The sequence below is a fragment of the Plasmodium gaboni genome, chromosome 14, assembly GCF_001602025.1.
Source record: "Plasmodium gaboni strain SY75 chromosome 14, whole genome shotgun sequence".
Classification (NCBI taxonomy): domain Eukaryota; phylum Apicomplexa; class Aconoidasida; order Haemosporida; family Plasmodiidae; genus Plasmodium; species Plasmodium gaboni.
The window spans coordinates 1,862,595-1,882,136 of record NC_031494.1 but is presented as its reverse complement, the minus strand read 5'-3'; the positions used below and the strand labels follow the sequence as shown (position 1 = coordinate 1,882,136).

The following is a 19,542-nucleotide window of genomic DNA, read 5'->3' as shown; positions in this document are numbered from 1 at the left end:
ATTATATATATAATATATATATTATTTTCATGATATACAATATGGTTTATAAAATGTTTAAATATTATATATACTTATATGGATATATATTTTTACAAAAATATTTGTAAATACAAAAATGACAACATAAAGTTATGAAGAAAAAAAAAAAAAAAAATATATACATATAATATTTATTTATTAATAAAATTCACATTAGATAATCACTATGAGACAAATTTTTGAATTTAATTTTTTTTGTATTTTGTATTTTTTTTTTATTTTTATATATTTTTATTTTTAATTTCGAACTATTTTTATGTATCCGTAATTTTTGTATTTCACAAAATTAATGATAATATATAATAATTTTATAAATATGGCAATATAAAAAAAATATAAAAGAATTTTTTTTTTTTTTTTTTTTTTTTATTATCGTTGTATTTTTTTTTTTTTTTTTTTTTTTTTTTTTTTTTTTTTTTTTTTTTTTTTTTTTTTTTTTTTTTTTGTTTTATTTTAATATATTTACAATCAGTGATGAGTACTGGTTGGAATTTTAATTTTAAAAAAAAAAATGGAAGAAGAAAAAAAGGTGAGTTAAAATACGTGCAGCTCCTTGGTAGAAGTGGAATAAGAACTTTGAAAAATGAAAATGTTATATTTGAAAAAGGTTTGAATTGTGGACCTGCAGGAAGAAATGCATTAATTCGATGGATAGAATGTAATAAAAAAATATACACACATATATATATACATATATATATATTGTATAACCATTATATGTCCCACTTTTGTAGATGATAGATAGACATATAAAAAGTTCTTATAATATTAAAATCAATAAAATATATATATATATATATTTTTATATGCACATTTCTTATTTTTAGATAACTATAAAATGAAAAACGATGAAGAGAACAGTTACCCTGCTGTTAATGCTTGCAAAATATGGCAAAAAACACAATCATTTCAAGATATTGTATTGTCAGGTTTGGTAGACTTTCTAAAATTTTTAAACGTTCCAAAGCATGTAACATATAAAAATGTTTTTGATAATTATCTATCCCCAAATTTTATAAACAAAATTAATTCTATTGGAAATTCGCAAAGGAGGTGAGTATACTGAAAAAAGAAAAAAAAAAAAAAAAAAAAAAAAAAAAAAAAAAAAAAAAAAAAAAAAGAAAATTCCTTAACATAATGAATATATTATATATATATATATATACATATACATATAACTACTTCTGTCAATTAATATATATTTTTTGTTTTTTATTTTATAGTTTAATAAAATTGGCTATTAAAATGACCCCCATGTTCCAAGTTAGAGAAATCCAACCCTTATTTTCTATTTTATTAGAAAAGATAAATGTAATACCTATAAAGATATTAAACATATTAGTAGAGGATACACCCGCTTCTCAGTACTTCTATCAGATAACATGTCTAAATGTAAAAAGGAAAATTTGGGTCATGTGGCCACAAAAATTTTATGAAGAAATTGAAAAGTACATAGAAGAAATTATTATTCATATGAAATTAAATGATAATCATGAACATATAAATCATTTAATAAATAAAATTATAGATTTTATTGGAGATGGTATAGAAAAATATTACTTATATAATTTATGTATACATATTATCAGATTGAAATCTGTAAATACCATATTGAATCATAACGAATACCTCTCATCTAATCATTATAATGATACTCTTAAATATGATGAATACCATAACATTACCATGCAAAATCAAACTAATGATATTAACAAAATTGGAAACAATATTGATATATATAATAATGTAATTATAAATGACAAGAAAAATAAAGAACAAAATAAAAATTATCTAAAATTAAATTTAAATTTTAACAATATATCAGAACATGAAGATTTAGAAGAAAAACTTATCAAATTACAATCATGCTTTGATAATATCATGAGTCAAAATAATAACAATAATAATAATAATAATAAAGAAAGTGATGATCAGAAAGAAATGCTATACAGTAAAATAAACACACTATATTATTTACAACTTCAAGAATATTATCACAATAGTACTTCATTTAAATATTTAAAGAAAAGAAAAAATGAAAAATATGCAAATGATATAAATATAATAAACGATGAATCCATATTACTAAATAAAACAGAAAGGGAGAGTGATCCTATACGTGTTATTAATAATTCAGAGTATATTCATAAAGAGGAAAAAAAAATATGTAAGAGAATTTTATATCAAAATAATGATGACAACTGTGTTAAAAAAATAAAATGTAACGTGAATCATAAAAATGAAGATAATGAGTTAGACAACGAAACATATATTGAAAGAAATAAATTTGATGATCAAAAAAAGGATGTCCTTTCTAAGGACAATGAAAATGTAAAAGGAGAGAATTTTGAAAATATTACAAATAAAAATAATAATTATATTAATAATAATAATAATAATAAAATAAGTGATAGTAATATATGTCATGACAATATTGAAGATGCAAAAGAGAAAATTCAAGATAGAAATAAAATTAAAACTAATAACAATACATATTATGATAAAAAAAACTACTTACCATTTGATAATATGTTCTATAGTAAATTACGCCTACTTTTGTGCCTACAATATAAAGAAAAATTTAATGTTGTTGATAATGAAATGATAAAGATAGACAAATATTTTTATTTTATGGAATTTATTAATAATATTATTAAAGATGGAATAGTAAATTTTATAGATGAATTTAAAACAAAAGAAATAATAAAAAAAATGCAATATAATTTTAAAATTACACATATTGATGATCTATATGAATATTCTTTATTACTCAATAATATACAATTAAAATTTTCTATTATTGAAGGAATATGTTTTAATTTTCATAAAAATAATTTTGATATGATCACACAAAAATGTAATATACAATTTTGGATATCCTTGTTTTATTTCGGCATTTACAATAATTTCTTCTCATTAATTAAATACGCTATTGATAAAAGTGAATCTGTCGATACAAAAAAGAAAGATATAAAAAAGGATCAGAATGATAGACAAATAATTAGGGGGGAAACGAACTCAGGTGTAAATGGAAATATTCATAAGAAGGAAATACAAACAGAGGAAGAAAAAGATAATTGTGAAGTTAAAGACAATGTTGATAAGGATATAAGGATACAAAATGATAGTAATAAAGCACAGGAGGAAGAGCACCATAAATACACTGATAAGAAAGAAATTGAAACAGATAATCATTTGAATCATTATCAAGATGAAAAAGATATTCAACATTTACATATATATGAATATTATGAAAATGGTCAATATTATCAAAATTATGATGATGGTATGAAATTCTTTGATGAGAAGAAGGAACCTGATAAAAAGGATAAATATGAAGAAGAAAAAGAAGATGACGATAATGATGATGAAGATGATGATAATGAAGATGATGAAGGTGATGAAGGTGATGAAGGTGATGAAGATGATGATGAAGATGATGATGACGATGATGAAGATGATGATGACGATGATGATAATGATGATGAATATGATGATAATGATGATGAATATGATGATAATGATAGTGATAACTATATTGATGATTATAATAAAAAATATCATGAATATAATAAACAACATTCTAAAAATTTCAGTACTGGTGATGATAATAATAAATATTCTCATGGATTTCCTAAGAATTATCCACATCATTCAATTTATAGTGATTATAATGAAAGAAATAATTATTATGAAGATCAAGAAAATGATGGCACATGGACAAGTCAAAATAATTCAAGTATAAATGAAAATGATTCTTATGAAGATCATATACATGATGAAAAAGAACAGTATATATATAACAAAGAATTATATGAAAGAATAAAAAAAAAGAAATTAAAAAATAACAAAGAAAATAGGAATAAAAAGATTGATTATAAAAAAAAATTAAAGGAAGAATATATGGAAAATAAGAAAAACAGGAACAATAATAATAAAAATAATTATAATAATATTGATGATATAAAAAATGATAAGTATAAATTATTTTTTAATTTTTGTAAGGATAGTTATTTGAAAATTCCGATAATAAATATACTAAGATATATAGTAATATCAAATGATATGTCAAATGAATTTTTTTCATTTTTTGACTTTTTTAAAGAAGATGATATGGAAGAATTAAAATCGATAAAAGAAAAAAATAGTGTATTATTATTATCCTCGTTGTTAAATATACCACAACTTGATTATATAAAAGTAAAAAATTTTCTTTCTATTATTGAAGAATTTTTTTACCTTGAGAAAAAAAAAAATCCAAAAAGTTCACAGACTGATAATAATAATAATAATAATATGAGAGACAATTTTCATAATAGATATTCAACAGAAATTATTAATGTGGAAGAAGGGAAAAAATATTTATTGAAGGAAATGTGGTTGGATAAAAATAATTTAAGGGACATTCAAATATCAGGCGAAGATTTAGAATATAGTGATAATAACAATATGGATAGTGCTTATGATAGTGACCTTAACAGTAATAAATATAATAGTAATAATAATAGACAGCAACAAAAAATATATAGCAATAATAGTAATAATAATAATAATTATATTGGTAGTAATAATGTTAGAAATAAGATGGACATAAATAGTAAAGATATTATTAATCAAAATAATATTAGAGAATCTTTTCAATATTATGATAATATGAACCTAGAATCTGATAAGGAAAGAATGTTTAATGAATACAAAGAAGAAAGTATGAAAAATATAGATTATGAAAATATGGATAATTTAAATAATAAATATGTGTTTGATAAATTAGGAAGAAAGTTGATAAATACTATATACAATATGAATAAAGAAATTAGTGATAATAAATTTTTAATTAATAATAATATATGTTCAATATATATATTTTTGAATAATTGTTGTAAAAAAAAAAATATACAAAAACCAAATAATATTTCTTTTTTGGATAAAGATAAAAATATACATAATAATTTTTATGAAAATTCCATTTTTTATATGTCAAAAGATATAAACGAAAAGTTATATAATTGTAATAATAATGTTAAGAAGTATTTTCCTTATATTTTAAAAAGTGCCTTTTTTATTTTTAATATTTTAAAAAAAAAAAGATTAATACATATTTATATAAAATATATGTATTTATATGAATATCTTTACCATATGATATTAAATAGAATATTATATATCAGTACTGTAAAATTCTATCCTTTTCTACAAAATATTATTTTAAAAGAATTAAATTATTATTTCCATGATTTCAAAAATGTAACAATAAAAAATTTTTGGAAATTTTATTTATATGCACACACATTAATTGATATCAATAATTCAAAAATTATTTTAACAAATAAATTATTTCATAATAATGCAATTCAATATTTTATAAAGCTTTTCTATTATCTCTCATTTTATAACCCTATCTTTTCCATCCTTTTTCTAAACCTCATAAGGGTAAAATTAAAGAAATAAATAAATATATATATATATATATATATATATATATTATATATATATATATATGTATATAATAACCCTTTTAATTAATCAAAAATTATTTTCTTTTTTATATTTTTTCAGACACCCTTGTTTCATAAAAATGTTGAAAATAAAAGATTGGAAATTTTACAAAATATATGGAAGTAATATATATAAAAAAAAAAAAAAAATTAATAAATTTATACATTTCTTGTAGTAAATAAAAATTATTTACCCAATGTTATATCATTTAAACAAATATATGTGTAATCATTAGTACATATATATATATATATATATATATATAATACATATTTTTATTTTAATTATAATTTTTTTTTTTTTTTTTTGTAGTGGAGCACATGAAAGATATTTTTTATTTTTGTCTAAAAGAAAAATATATTCCATTGAGGTAAAAAAAAAAAAAAAAAGAATAAATAAATAAATATATCAATAAATGTATCTTCGTTTTTTAGTATATATAAATATGTTTAATTTATTTTATATATAAATAAAAATAAACAAATAGACATTTGTATGCATTTTAAAATTTTTATTTTTATTTTTTTATTATTTTTTTTTTTACAACAATATGCAGTATAAAATATGGCTAGATGAATACAATAAATGTTCCGAAAAATAAAATTGGATTTTCCTTTTTTTTATTTTTTTTTTTGTTTGAAAATTATTAAATTTTAACATTTTTTTATGTTTACATATTTTATTTTATTTCATTATTTTTTTTTTTTTTTAAATTAAAATAATCATAATGTTTTTGTTGTAATATATATATATATATATATATATATATATTATATACATATATTTTATTATTAACTATTAATTATAAATACTTTTTCATATATATAATATATATTTTTGTCTATATTTAAAGAAATACATAGATACAGAAATTTATCTATATTTCTTTTGTTATATAAATTACCATATTACAACAAATAAAAAGTTGTAATTTATATTGACACTCATTCAAAAAAAAAATTAGAAAGAAAAATAATATATATATATATATATATATATATATATATATATATATATATATATTTCTTTTTTTTTTCTTTTATACGAATTATTAATTAAAATTTTGTTACACATAAATAAATACTTATATATAAATAAAATATTGAAGTTATTAAATATAATACGTATTTTTTGTATTTCGATTTAGAAATTTTTGTTATTATTAATAATGCTCTTTTTCTTTACTTTTACATATATATATATATATATATATATATATGGATGAATAAAATAATATAATACATTTCAATATTAATATAAAGAAAAAGATGATATTAATATTTTGTTTTATATTTAATAACATAATGTTATTTTGTATACTAATAAATATATAATATATATATATATATATATATATGTATATAAATTATGTGTATACTTTATTTTATATAATAAAAGCATACTGAAGAAGTTATATTTTATGACACATTAAGAAGTTTCAAAATATTAAAAATATTATCTTTATATAAAGAAAAATATATAGATGTAATTTTGTTCTTATTTATGATTATTATAAATAAACAAATAGAATTTATTTAGATAAATGACATAAATAATAATATATTATATTAAACTTTAAATATTTTAATAATATATATATATATAATATATATAATAAGAATAATATATATTTTAAATATATAATTATATATATATATATATATATATATATTTTTTTTTTCCATTATTTTCTGTGTGAATATGAAATAATTTATAATATATATTTTTATATTTATCATTTTTTTTTATTATTTCATACATGTTATTTTTAAAATTTATTGTATAGAAAAATAAAAATGTGAAATAAATTTTCTCAGGACAAAATATATTTTAAAAGGTATCAATAAAAGAAGAATTTTTGAATGAAGGGATATATTATATATATATTATATATATATAAAGTAAATTAAAATAATTATTATATAAATACTTATATTATATATATGTATATATAATATACATATATACAATAATACATATATTATTTATATATAACAATAATTATTGTTATATATTTTTTATATAATTTTATGAAACTATAATATTATAATATATAAATATATTATATATTTATATTTTTTAAGAATTATTGTTATTTTTTCTCTTGATCATAACTTTTTTGTTATATATATATATATATATATATATATGTATATATAGTTATAAATATATAAAACCCTTTTAAACATAATTTATATGAATACATATTTTGTGCTTTCATTAATATGTATATTCATCTTGTTATAATAAAATATACTTTTATGTTATTTATCCTTTTTATTTTATATTTAATTTTTTCTTGTTCATATATATATATATATATATATATATATATGTATATTTATATTTATATTTATAATTTCCTATTTATATGAAATTTTATAATTATTTATATATGTATTTATAAATTAATAAATATATATACATATTTATTTATATTTATATTTATAATAAAGTATCGTAAAAAAAAAAAAAAAAAAATTAAGAAACTAATATAAAAATGCATAGACGAAACAGAGAATATACTGTAAGAAGTAACAATAAATTTGATCTTCTTAAAAATGAAGATGAGAAACATATACACAGTGAAGGGAACAAAAAGTATAGTAACATTTCTTATCATATAAGAAAATTATTTAGTTATTGTGATGCGGACATTTTAAGGATTGAAAATAATTTAATAATCTATAATAGTTTAATTGATAATATAAAAAAGAATGGAAATAAAATAATAAAAAAAGAGGTTGAGAAAATAATTCGAGAAAAAGAAAAAAATGAAGATTATACATTAAAAGAAATGGATGAAGAAGAATATAAAGTAACAAATTTTGATTTGAAAAAAGTAGAACTTGATTTTAAATTTATAGAATGTAGTTTATGTTTTGAATTAATTAAATTTATATGTATACAAGAATGTAATCATACATATTGTTTTTTATGTTTTTATCGTTTATTATATATGGAGAAAAAAGAAAATGATAATTTGAATAATGAATCGAATTATCAAGGGCAAAATTATTACCACAATAATAATAATAATAACAGTAACAATAATAATAATAATAATAATAGCACCAGTGTCAATACATCTACTAGTAATACACATCGTAGTTATTATCTTAGTAATGTTAGTAGTAGCACAAGTGAATTTACTTTTAGAGATAATCATTATAATAATGATTACTCTTTTAATATGGATAGTAGTAGATCCAGAAATAGAAGAAATGATAATAAAAAAGAAGAAATATATAAATATGAATTTGATAAAATTAAAATGAAATGTCCTTTTTGTAAAGAACATAATGAATATATATTTATTTGTTTAAATAATTTCTATACACATTTTACTTATGAAAATTTATTAAACACCTTGTTAGAAAAACAAATAGAACAAAGTTTAATGTATGCATCCAATGAACCCTTAGATTTATCTGAGTATACATCAAGGGTAAAAGAAAATACAAGTGAAAATAAATATTCAAAAGGTAGTAACACAAAACGGTCTATTGATAAAAATAAAAAAGAAGAAATTAATAATAAAAATATAGAAAATAATTGTAATGATAAGAGGGAAGATAACATGAACAATAAGAATAAAGATGAGGAAAAAAAAAAAGAATTGTTCTTAAATAGCAATGATGATACACACAAATATAACAACTCTAAAGATGATTTAAAGAAAATATTTTCTTCTTATTATGATGAAGTTATAATTTTAAGAAAGATCTTAAAAAAAAATGCATTATTAAATAATAATACAAATAATACAAAAAAAGTTGAAAATATGTACTTATTTTTTTATTATGAGAAATATGTAAAATGGAAAAAGAAAAGAATAAAATATTTATTAACTTGTATTAATTCAGAAAAAAGATATGCTTTTTTTTCTAAAATATTTGCTGATATTGAAAAAAAAATATTCTATGAATATTTTTATATATTTAGTTTATGTACCCTTTTAACTAGCTATTCTTGTTTAGTTAGTCCATGTTTAGATTATTGGACACGAATTCAAAATAGAAAAGTGGAAAAATATAAATTATATCATAAAGATGATAAATATTTTGAAGATATATATATAAAAAATGAAAAAGTATTATTAAGAAAAAAAAATGATTCCATATATGATAAATATCAACAACATATAAAGAATTTATTTTATATAAGTGAAGAAGAATCAGAAAAATCGGATGACTATTTTAAAGTTATTGATATATTTTATAAAATATGTTTTACAAATTTAGATAATATAAATATATTAAATCAATTAAAAAATTACTCTTATAAAAGATTAAATGAGTTATGTAGACATATGCATGAACATAATAAAACATATTGTGATATATGTGTTGGAAATAATGATAATATATTCTTATTTGAATATAATATATTTTATAAAAGATATATTAAAGTACATATTGAATATGGAGAAAAAATAGGAGATCATAAATATCAAATCAGACATATATATTGTCATTTATGTAATATATATTTATATGATTTTGACACATACATGAACCATGTTAATAAATATCATTTCTTTTGTAAATTCTGTTTTAATAAAAAACCTAATCAGTCTAAAGAAAATATACAAAATGTAATAGACGACGTGGTATATTACGAGGAGTTGCACCTTCACGTAAGCCAAAAAAAAAAAAAAAAAAAAAATAAAAAAAAATAAAAAAAAATAAAAAAAAAAAAAAAAAAAAAAAAAAAAATCACAACATATATATAATATATACATATATATATATAATATTTATACATTCTTATATGTCTTATTCTTTTTATTTTTATTTTAATTTTAGGTTTATAAAGATTATGAAAGCCTATTTGAACATTATAAAAAGAAACATCACCCATGCTTATATGAACAATGCATATTTGTTGTTTTTGACAACAAAATTGATTTATGCTTACATTTAGCAGAAAAACATGAAGAAAGAGGAAGCAACAAGAAGAATAAAATAACCTTGTCTATTGGTGGTGCGTCCTATAATGATATAAGAAATAATGCTATAAATAATCAAGAACAACTTTATCATAATAATAATAATAATTATAATAATTATAATAATTATAATAGTAATAATAGTAGTTATAGAGAAAAAGGTAAAAATAAAAATATACATGAAGATAATGAAAAGAAAGATTTTAATGCAGATGATGAAGATAGAGATATAATTGATATTAAAGAACATAAATGTATTTATAATTTTAGAAAGTTTTATGATTCTTGGTATTTTGATTATTATATCGATTGTAAGATTGTCGATTTTATAAAATATTTTTTTTCAATGAAACCTTTTTTTTTATTTATTATAAAAGAAGATATAAATTTAATTTTAAATGTTTTTGAGAATATATCAAATTTAAAGAATTGTTTGTATTTTAATCAAGATGAAATAATTGAATTAAATAAGAATATTATTCTGAAAGATTTTTTATCAATAAATAATCAAAATATAAAAAACAAAACACATAATAAAAATAATAATAATATATCAAATAATATTATGAATTATAATAATATATATGATCGAAATAGTAAATATAATAATCCACATAATTTTACTAATTTATTTTTTATTGTAAAATTATTTTTTCATTATGTTGTAGAAAAAGTTGAATATCTTTTATATAATAAAGAAGATTTAGAAAAAAATTATTTATATTTATTCTTTAAAATAATACATAATAGATCATTTATTTTATATTATTCATTTTTATTTATATATATAAATCAAAAAGGTCTAAATTTTGAAAGTGCCCTGACTACAATGAGTAATATAAAAAATGACAAAAATAATAAAAGTAATAATAATAGTAATAATAAAAGTAATAATAAAAGTTGTAGTAGTAGTAGTAATTATGATAATAAAGAAGATTTGCAGAAACAAAAAATAGAACAAGAAATGTGTTATAGAAAAAACCCACACATTTATAAGTGTGATGATGATATGTTGAAATATAAAATATTAATTGAAAATAATTGTAATGTTAATTTAAAATATTTAAGTAAATATGGTTTCTTATATTTAATATTTTTATTTTTTAAAATTGATAAACATTGTATTGAAAATGTAGTCAATAATATAAAACAAATGTCTTTATTATGTAATGATATATATAAAAATGATATACATAAAAATAATATATATATAAAAGAGGTACATACAAATAATATATTTACTAAAGATACAACAACCAAGGAAACCAAAAAATTTCAATCAACAAATGATATTGTTATACCTTTGATATGTAATAAAAATGAAAAGAATAAAAAATTATTATCAAGTGCAAATTTTAAAAAATTAGAAAATTCCACATGTTTATTAGAAGCCATAAAAGAACAGCAACAACAACAAGAAGAACAATTAAAAGATGAAGAAAACAAAAAACAAGTGCAAAGTGAATATTCAGAATTAGAAGATATAAATCAATTAATAAAAAAATGTTTAAAAAAAAAAAATCCAAATAATAATATTATAATTAATATATATGATAAAAAATGTGATATATCAAAAAAAGTTATATTAGATCTATTACCTTATGTGCATCCTAAGGTTGATTTAGTTTCTTTTTTTTATATATTCTTAAGTAATTATTTTTCAGCATATATAAAAGATGAAAACATAAATAAATTAATTAATTTATCAAATGAAAATAAAAAGAAAATATTAAATAAAATATCATCTGATGTAGATAATATATCTTTAACTACTATATCTAAAGATCTTGGAAATTTTGTAAATGCAAGAACATTAGAAGAATGTTTATCAACTGGTCCTGAATATTATCGTATAAGAAAGGACATAGAAAATACACTCAAAATTAATAATAATAATATGAACAATAATATGAACAATAATATGATCAATAATAATAACAATAGCAGTTCTTATAATAATTATGGTGCAAGCTCTAAAAATTCTCTAAAAAATAACCATAAAGAAAATACAAATATTATTATTAACGATGTTAAGAATTCATCAAATTTATATGATATATCTTTATCTTTAAGAAATAGATTCTTAAATATAATAAAAAATACAAAAATAAATGAACTGTATTTTATTTACTTTTATGTATCTACAATAATGTTATCAAAAGGTAGTAGCTATAAAAATGTGCGCAATGAAGAATACCCCTCACTAAACTACGACAATAATATTAACAATAATAATATAAATAATAATAATATAAATAATAATAATAATATCAATATAAATAATAATAAACTTAATATGTCAAACATTTTTCTAAATAATAATCATAACAAAAATAATCGCAACTCCAGCGTCAAAACATCTAGCAGTAATAAAACACAAGGCACGAAAAACACAAAGACAAATATTAATTCTTACAAAAATAAAGTAGAAATGAATAAAGAATCTTATTTTAATACAAAAATAAGTAACCTAGATTTAGAATACCCACCCTTACCTTTAGCAGATGACAAAAAAGAAAAGATAAACCAAGACAATGAATTATTAACGTCATCAAAAAATAAAAAAGATAATATGAAGAAAAAACTTCCAAAAGAATACTCACAAATTGTAAATAAAGAAAATACATCTTCAAATAAAAATGTATTAGATAAACATAAAAATTTAGATAATAAAAAAAATAAAAATGATAATAACAAATGTAATCTAACTTCATTAAAAGATACGAATAATTTATGTTTAGATAATAATAATTATCCATCACTTATTAGTAATGATAAAAAAACAAAAAAAAATGTAGAAAAAAATAATGATAAAAAGAAAAACAAAAATAACAATTCACAAAAATTTAGTGCAGATGATTTTCCTCTTCTTCAATCTACTGAGGAGAATAAAAAAAATAACAATAAAAATAATTATTCCAATATTTTACAAAATGAATTAAATAATAATAATAAAAAAATAGAAAAAAAAAACAATACCTCCTCAATCAAAAGTAAAAATGTGAAGACTTCAAATGAACAATCTTCTTCACCCCTTTCTATAAATTATCAATCTTATATACATTCGACAGAAAGTAATGTTACATATACAATTAAAAAGAAAAATAAGGTTAAGAGATGTAATATATGTACATATGATAACCCTTATGAAAGAAAAAAATGTGAATTATGTGACAGCCTATTATAATAAAATTAATATATACATTTTTAATATTTATGGTATATCCATATAATTAGATATTAACCCCAAAAAAAAAAAAAAAAAAAAAAAAAAAAAAAAAAATTATATATATTGTTTTATATTTTTTGTTACAAAAAATTAGTTTTTTTAAAAATATTATATTTCTCACTCATATATATTGAGTAATAAAATATATATATATATATATATAATAAAATATATATATATATATATATAATACATACATGTTTATTTATTAAGGCATATCCTTTCCCTTTTTGTTTTCTTCTTATTATATATGTATGTAAAAAATAAAATATTTTAAAATATATTTTATATTTTGTTTTTTTGTTTGTTTACAGCCATATTTTTGTAAAGATAAAAAAAAAAAAAATTAATAAATAAATGATAGATTCATAAAAAAGTCTATTTGAATTTTATATATAAATAAATCATATATTTATAAATAAAAACGTTTTATAAAAATAATAGACATAATTTTTTTTTTTTTTCTTTTTCTTTTTCATTTAAAGGAATTGCATTCCTTTCATTTATATTTACATATAAATATATAAGTAATTATGTATATTTTATTTATTATTTCATTTTTTTTTTTTTTTATATATTTATTGTATAAATCGAAACAACAATATTAGTAGTTTATAAAAATTATGTGCATTTGTCTTGAACCCCTGTTAACATTTTATATAATATATATATATTACATATATATAATATATATATATACATATTGTGTATACCATATTAATACCACGATTCTAATATAATAGAGAAATCATCAATTTTTTTTTTAATAAATAAATTAATCTCATCCATATTTTTATTTGGTTCTTTATTTTTTATAATATCTGTAAATGTTTTAATTAAATTTTGAGAAAAGGGTCTTGATTTACCTGATATAAGAATGATAGTATTTTTTTGTGTTAATAAATCATATATAGTATTTTGTAGCATTAATATAATATCAGTTACATAAATTTTCTTTTTCTCTTTTATTGTATTCTTCATTTGTTCGTAAGACATTTTAAAATAATCTTGTTCATATTGATCAAAGTGATTTTCATAATACACATTATCATACGAGTAATTATTATTATTATTATTATTGTTGACATATATATTGTTCATATCTTTATTACTCATAATATTATGTTGGGTCCATTTTTTTGAAGAATCATTATGATTTAACATATTATAATATACAAATTTATCTTCAACATCTTGTGAAAAAGCCAAGAAAATATAAATAAAATATAAATAACTTTTTATTTCATCTTTGAAAAAAAAATCTTGGGATTTTTGCCTAAATCCTAAAAAGAGCAAATCTCTTTTTCTTCTCATTTTTATATTTTTATAATAATCTTCATTATGCTTAAGATTATTATTTTTATCATGCTTACTTTCTATATATTGTGTCGAATATAAATAATGTCTTTGTCTTATTACTGGTATTAGACTACTAAAAGCAGCACCTACAGAAATATATACAACCGTGTAATTTAAATTAAAAATATTTTTATTTAGAGCTAGCATACTATTTTCAATTTTTGAATATACAAATGATCCTGGATTTAAATTAACTAAAAAATCTGAACATAATCCTTTTAATGTTTTATTCTTATTTATTTCTATTTTATATAAACATACTAATAATTCTATTATATTCTGTTTAGTAGTTATATGTCTATATTGGTTTATATTTTCTTCCTTTTCTGTTTCTCCTTTAATTGTTTTTAAAATTTTTTTATATATATTATTTATAATTTTTGAATATGTTACTACTAGTGTGTTTTTAGAAGTATCATTGGATATATAATTAAAAGAGGAATGTGGAACAATTTTTTTTTTTTTTTGTGTTTCATTTTTTAAAGAATTTATATTTTGTATATGTGTTATTTTTTTTGAATTAAGATTTGTTTTTAAAAAATATAAGATATTTAAAAACTTTTGACTTGCATATAAATTATATATATTAAAAAAATTATAATTTTCTATATTTGTATATTCTGTAAATATATTTAATATAGAATAACATCTGTCCTGTATATATGGCAATGTATTAATTAAGAATTTAATATCTATATTAATATAATTATAAAAATCAAACATGATATCAAAGTATGATCTTTTATCTTGATATACATATGAAAAATAATCAGATATATCAATAGTATCTGCTATTTTATAAAATTTATTACGATGAATTGAACTAAATGTTTTTGTAGATAAATATGTAAAAAAGAAAGGAGTTACAATTTTGTTAAGATCCAAAAAATATATAAATAAATCTAATACTTTTATTTTTTTATTTAATGGTAAATATATACTTTGATTGTTATTAAGATTTTTATTTGGAATTATTATAATATAATCATTGTAATTAATTTTTAATAATTCTAATAATTCTTTTGTTTTATTCATATCCAAAAAAGGATGTACTTTTATTAATCCACATATATTTGAACATTCATTTGTTGTTATTAAATTCATATATCTTACATCTCGATCATAATTTATATTTGTATATCTTTCATTCTTTGTAACTACAAATTTTTTATAATTTAATAATTTACAAAAATGTTCATCAATATTAAAATTTTCAATATTTTTAAAAAAAAAACTTGTATTTTTCTTGTCATTCAAATTATAATATTCATTGGTATTATTATTATAAATATTCATCTTTTGGTTATTACAACTATTGTTATTAATATTATTTTTATGATATATATGATCATTATGTTTATTTTTATTATCCTGACAAATTATTACATCATATATAAAAGGAACATTTGTATTTATATCAAAATTATAATAATTTTTTTTTAAAAAGTCATATAAATTATTCTTCCATATATTAAAATTAGAAAAATGCATAGATGGATGTTGATAATTTCCTAAGCTATAATTTACAATATTTGCATTTAAGGATTTTAATTTTTTTTTTAATTTTTTTGCTACTTGATTATAATTATCATATGAACTATCTCCTAATCCAAATAAATGAAATTTCATATTATCATAAAAAATAAAATCATTATTATGTAGAGCTAGCCAAAATTGTGTCATATTATGTGGACAACAACCATATCCAGTAGTACTAACAATAATAATAATATTATTATATTTATAAAGACTAATAATATTTATATCATTTAATGAAAAAAAGTCTATATCAAAACTTGTATACAATTCGTAATATATATTTCGACAACAATCATATGCGGTTCCATATTCTGATCCATATAATATTAAAATACGTTCTCGCATTTTATGAGTGCTTATAAATAATATAAAATATGTAAGAATAAAATTAAGATAAACAAACAAACAAACAAAAAAAAAAAAAAAAACACATCAATATGATATATATATATATATATTTTGATGATATATTTATTTTTTATTTTTTTGATCATGTTTTATAATCTAACAAAGTAGAATATTTTTTAGAACAAGAACTATAACATAACTCCTCTTCAATATTATTATAATTTCTATATAATTTTTGTATATGTTCTTCATTCAAATTAATTTTATTCTTACTAGTAAAAAATATATATTCATTAAGGTCTTTTTCTAATCTTTCATATAAATTTTGTTTACATATATTAAAACAGTTACTTTGTTCTTTCACAAAATTTTCTAGTTGCTTAATATTTTCTCTTTCATTCTTATCATTACATAACTTTTTCTTTTTCTCTTTTGTCACTTTAATCAGTTGAGCAATTTCGTTTATATTTTTGCTTCTTAAGCTATTTAATCCTGAACAATTCAACAACAAAAAAAAAAAAAAATAAATAAAATAAATAAAAAAAAAAAAAAAAAATTAAAGACAAAAAGGAATATATATTTAATATATACATATATATATATATATATATATATTATCTGTACATATCATTTTGCTTATATTTTCAAAAATTCTTTTTTCTCTTTTGTTCTTTTATGAAATTATAATTTCCATATAATAATAAATATATTATCTATAATTATACCTGCAATATCTGTAGATTTAGAACTTATCATTATTATTAAATTCAAGGAGACGAATTTAGAAGAAATAAAAAATAATTTTTCATACTCTTGAATATATGAGAGAAATATATATTGTAATTATAACAATATAAAAAATTGAAAAAGAATATATCTGTAAATATTCATTCATATAACATATATATATATACAACTCCTGACATGTTCTTGAATATACAAAATAAATCTAGAAGCATAAAGAAAAACAAATAAGAACATATATACATATGTATATAATATTTTTCTTCTTTCTTTATTACTTCACTTTTAATTTAACAGATATATATATATATATATATATTAGATAAGAACTTTTCACATTTATATAGAAAAATAAATAACATACTATATATATTAATATTATGTCATTGTAGGAATGAATTTATATATATATTAATATATGCTCTCAAGTATGTGATTTATTTTTCTAAATTTTAAAAAATAAAAAAAAAAATAATACATATTATATAGTAATTAAATTAAATATTAATATAAATAATTAAAAAATAAAATGATGATTTATTTTATAAATATATAAAATATATTTTTTTTTTTTTTTTTTTGGGGTTGCTTTTGTGCATGTATATAATATAACATATATATATTTTATATATATATATATATAAATACATCATTTTTTTAATTATTAAAATATTATGGATGAAATATATATTAAATAAAAAATATATTTATATTATTATATATATATATAATATATATTTTTTATGTATATAAATATATTTTTATATACTTACAATTATATACTAAATATTATGTATATATTAAAATATATATATATTATATACATTGATTATATATATATTTTTTTAATATTATATATTTATTTATTTTCTTATATTTTTTTATTTAATTATATTTTATTTTTTTTTTTTTTATGAAAAATTCATTTTTTTCATTTATTTTATTATTTTTTATATATAGTTATTAATATATTCTTATAATTACCTCTATATATATATAATACAATATTTTTATTATATAATTTTGAGGAATTAATAATATAAATATAAGGTTTTTTTTTTTATTTTTTTTTTCACAAATAAATAAATATATATATATATATATATATTATATTTATGTAACAGTAAAGTATTATAAAAATATAATAGTTAAAATATAATTATTATAAAATTTTTATATAAGAATAATATAAATTTTAAATATATTTATGTTTGATTATAATTATGTATATGTTTTTATTATTTTATTTTTTTTGAGTCATTATATATATATTTATCTATATATATATATATAAAAAGTATATATATATGAAAATATAATTGATGATTTATTAGGATTAGTATAATAAACAAAAAAAAAAATATATATATATTTATATATACTTTATTTTTGATATCATAACCTATATACTATTTATACATATATATATAAATATGTTAATAATTTGAGAGTGCTGTTGAACTCTTTATATACTTTTTTTTAAACATATTTCTATATGGACATATATTATACAACAATATAATACATATATAATAATGTAGTAAAAAAAAAAAATGATAAATAAATACATTTGAAAAATATAAATATTTAATAAATATTTAATTATTTTTTTAAAATATATTTTATATATTATTCGTTCTGTTCCCCTTTTTTTTTTTTTTTTTTTTTTTTTTTTTTTTTTTTTTTTTTTTTTCCTTTTTTTTTTTTTTTTTTTTTTTAATGGTTTTAAAAAATTTAAAAGAATAAAAATATTTTTATTTGAGAAAAATTTTTTTTTTTTTTATAAATCCCTAAAATTATAAATTTTTATTTTTTTAAATTTAAATAATAATAA

The 19,542-nt window shown here is 16.9% G+C and overlaps 4 protein-coding genes across 4 annotated transcripts; 2 read left to right on the top strand and 2 right to left on the bottom strand.

Moving 5' to 3' along the window:
- Window positions 1-516: 516 nt before the first annotated feature.
- Window positions 517-6,139, top strand: PGSY75_1450500 (hypothetical protein; the record flags this gene model as incomplete). Its single annotated transcript, XM_018788188.1, has 6 exons — window positions 517-700; window positions 870-1,095; window positions 1,266-5,472; window positions 5,599-5,660; window positions 5,851-5,908; window positions 6,095-6,139. The coding sequence occupies 6 exons, from the start codon at window positions 517-519 to the stop codon at window positions 6,137-6,139; spliced, it is 4,782 nt and encodes a 1,593-aa protein (XP_018639560.1).
- Window positions 6,140-8,038: 1,899 nt separating this feature from the next.
- PGSY75_1450400 (putative zinc finger protein) lies at window positions 8,039-13,676 on the top strand (the record flags this gene model as incomplete). The annotated part of the gene is made up of 2 exons (XM_018788187.1): window positions 8,039-10,177; window positions 10,347-13,676. The coding sequence occupies 2 exons, from the start codon at window positions 8,039-8,041 to the stop codon at window positions 13,674-13,676; spliced, it is 5,469 nt and encodes a 1,822-aa protein (XP_018639559.1).
- Window positions 13,677-14,435: 759 nt separating this feature from the next.
- On the bottom strand, window positions 14,436-16,961 carry PGSY75_1450300 (putative DNA polymerase delta interacting protein; the record flags this gene model as incomplete). Its single annotated transcript, XM_018788186.1, has 1 exon — window positions 14,436-16,961. The coding sequence occupies one exon, from the start codon at window positions 16,959-16,961 to the stop codon at window positions 14,436-14,438; it is 2,526 nt and encodes an 841-aa protein (XP_018639558.1).
- Window positions 16,962-17,106: 145 nt separating this feature from the next.
- Window positions 17,107-17,720, bottom strand: PGSY75_1450200 (hypothetical protein; the record flags this gene model as incomplete). The annotated part of the gene is made up of 2 exons (XM_018788185.1): window positions 17,107-17,456; window positions 17,690-17,720. 2 exons carry the CDS (start codon window positions 17,718-17,720, stop codon window positions 17,107-17,109), a joined length of 381 nt encoding a protein of 126 aa, XP_018639557.1.
- Between the last annotated feature and the right edge of the window lie 1,822 nt (window positions 17,721-19,542).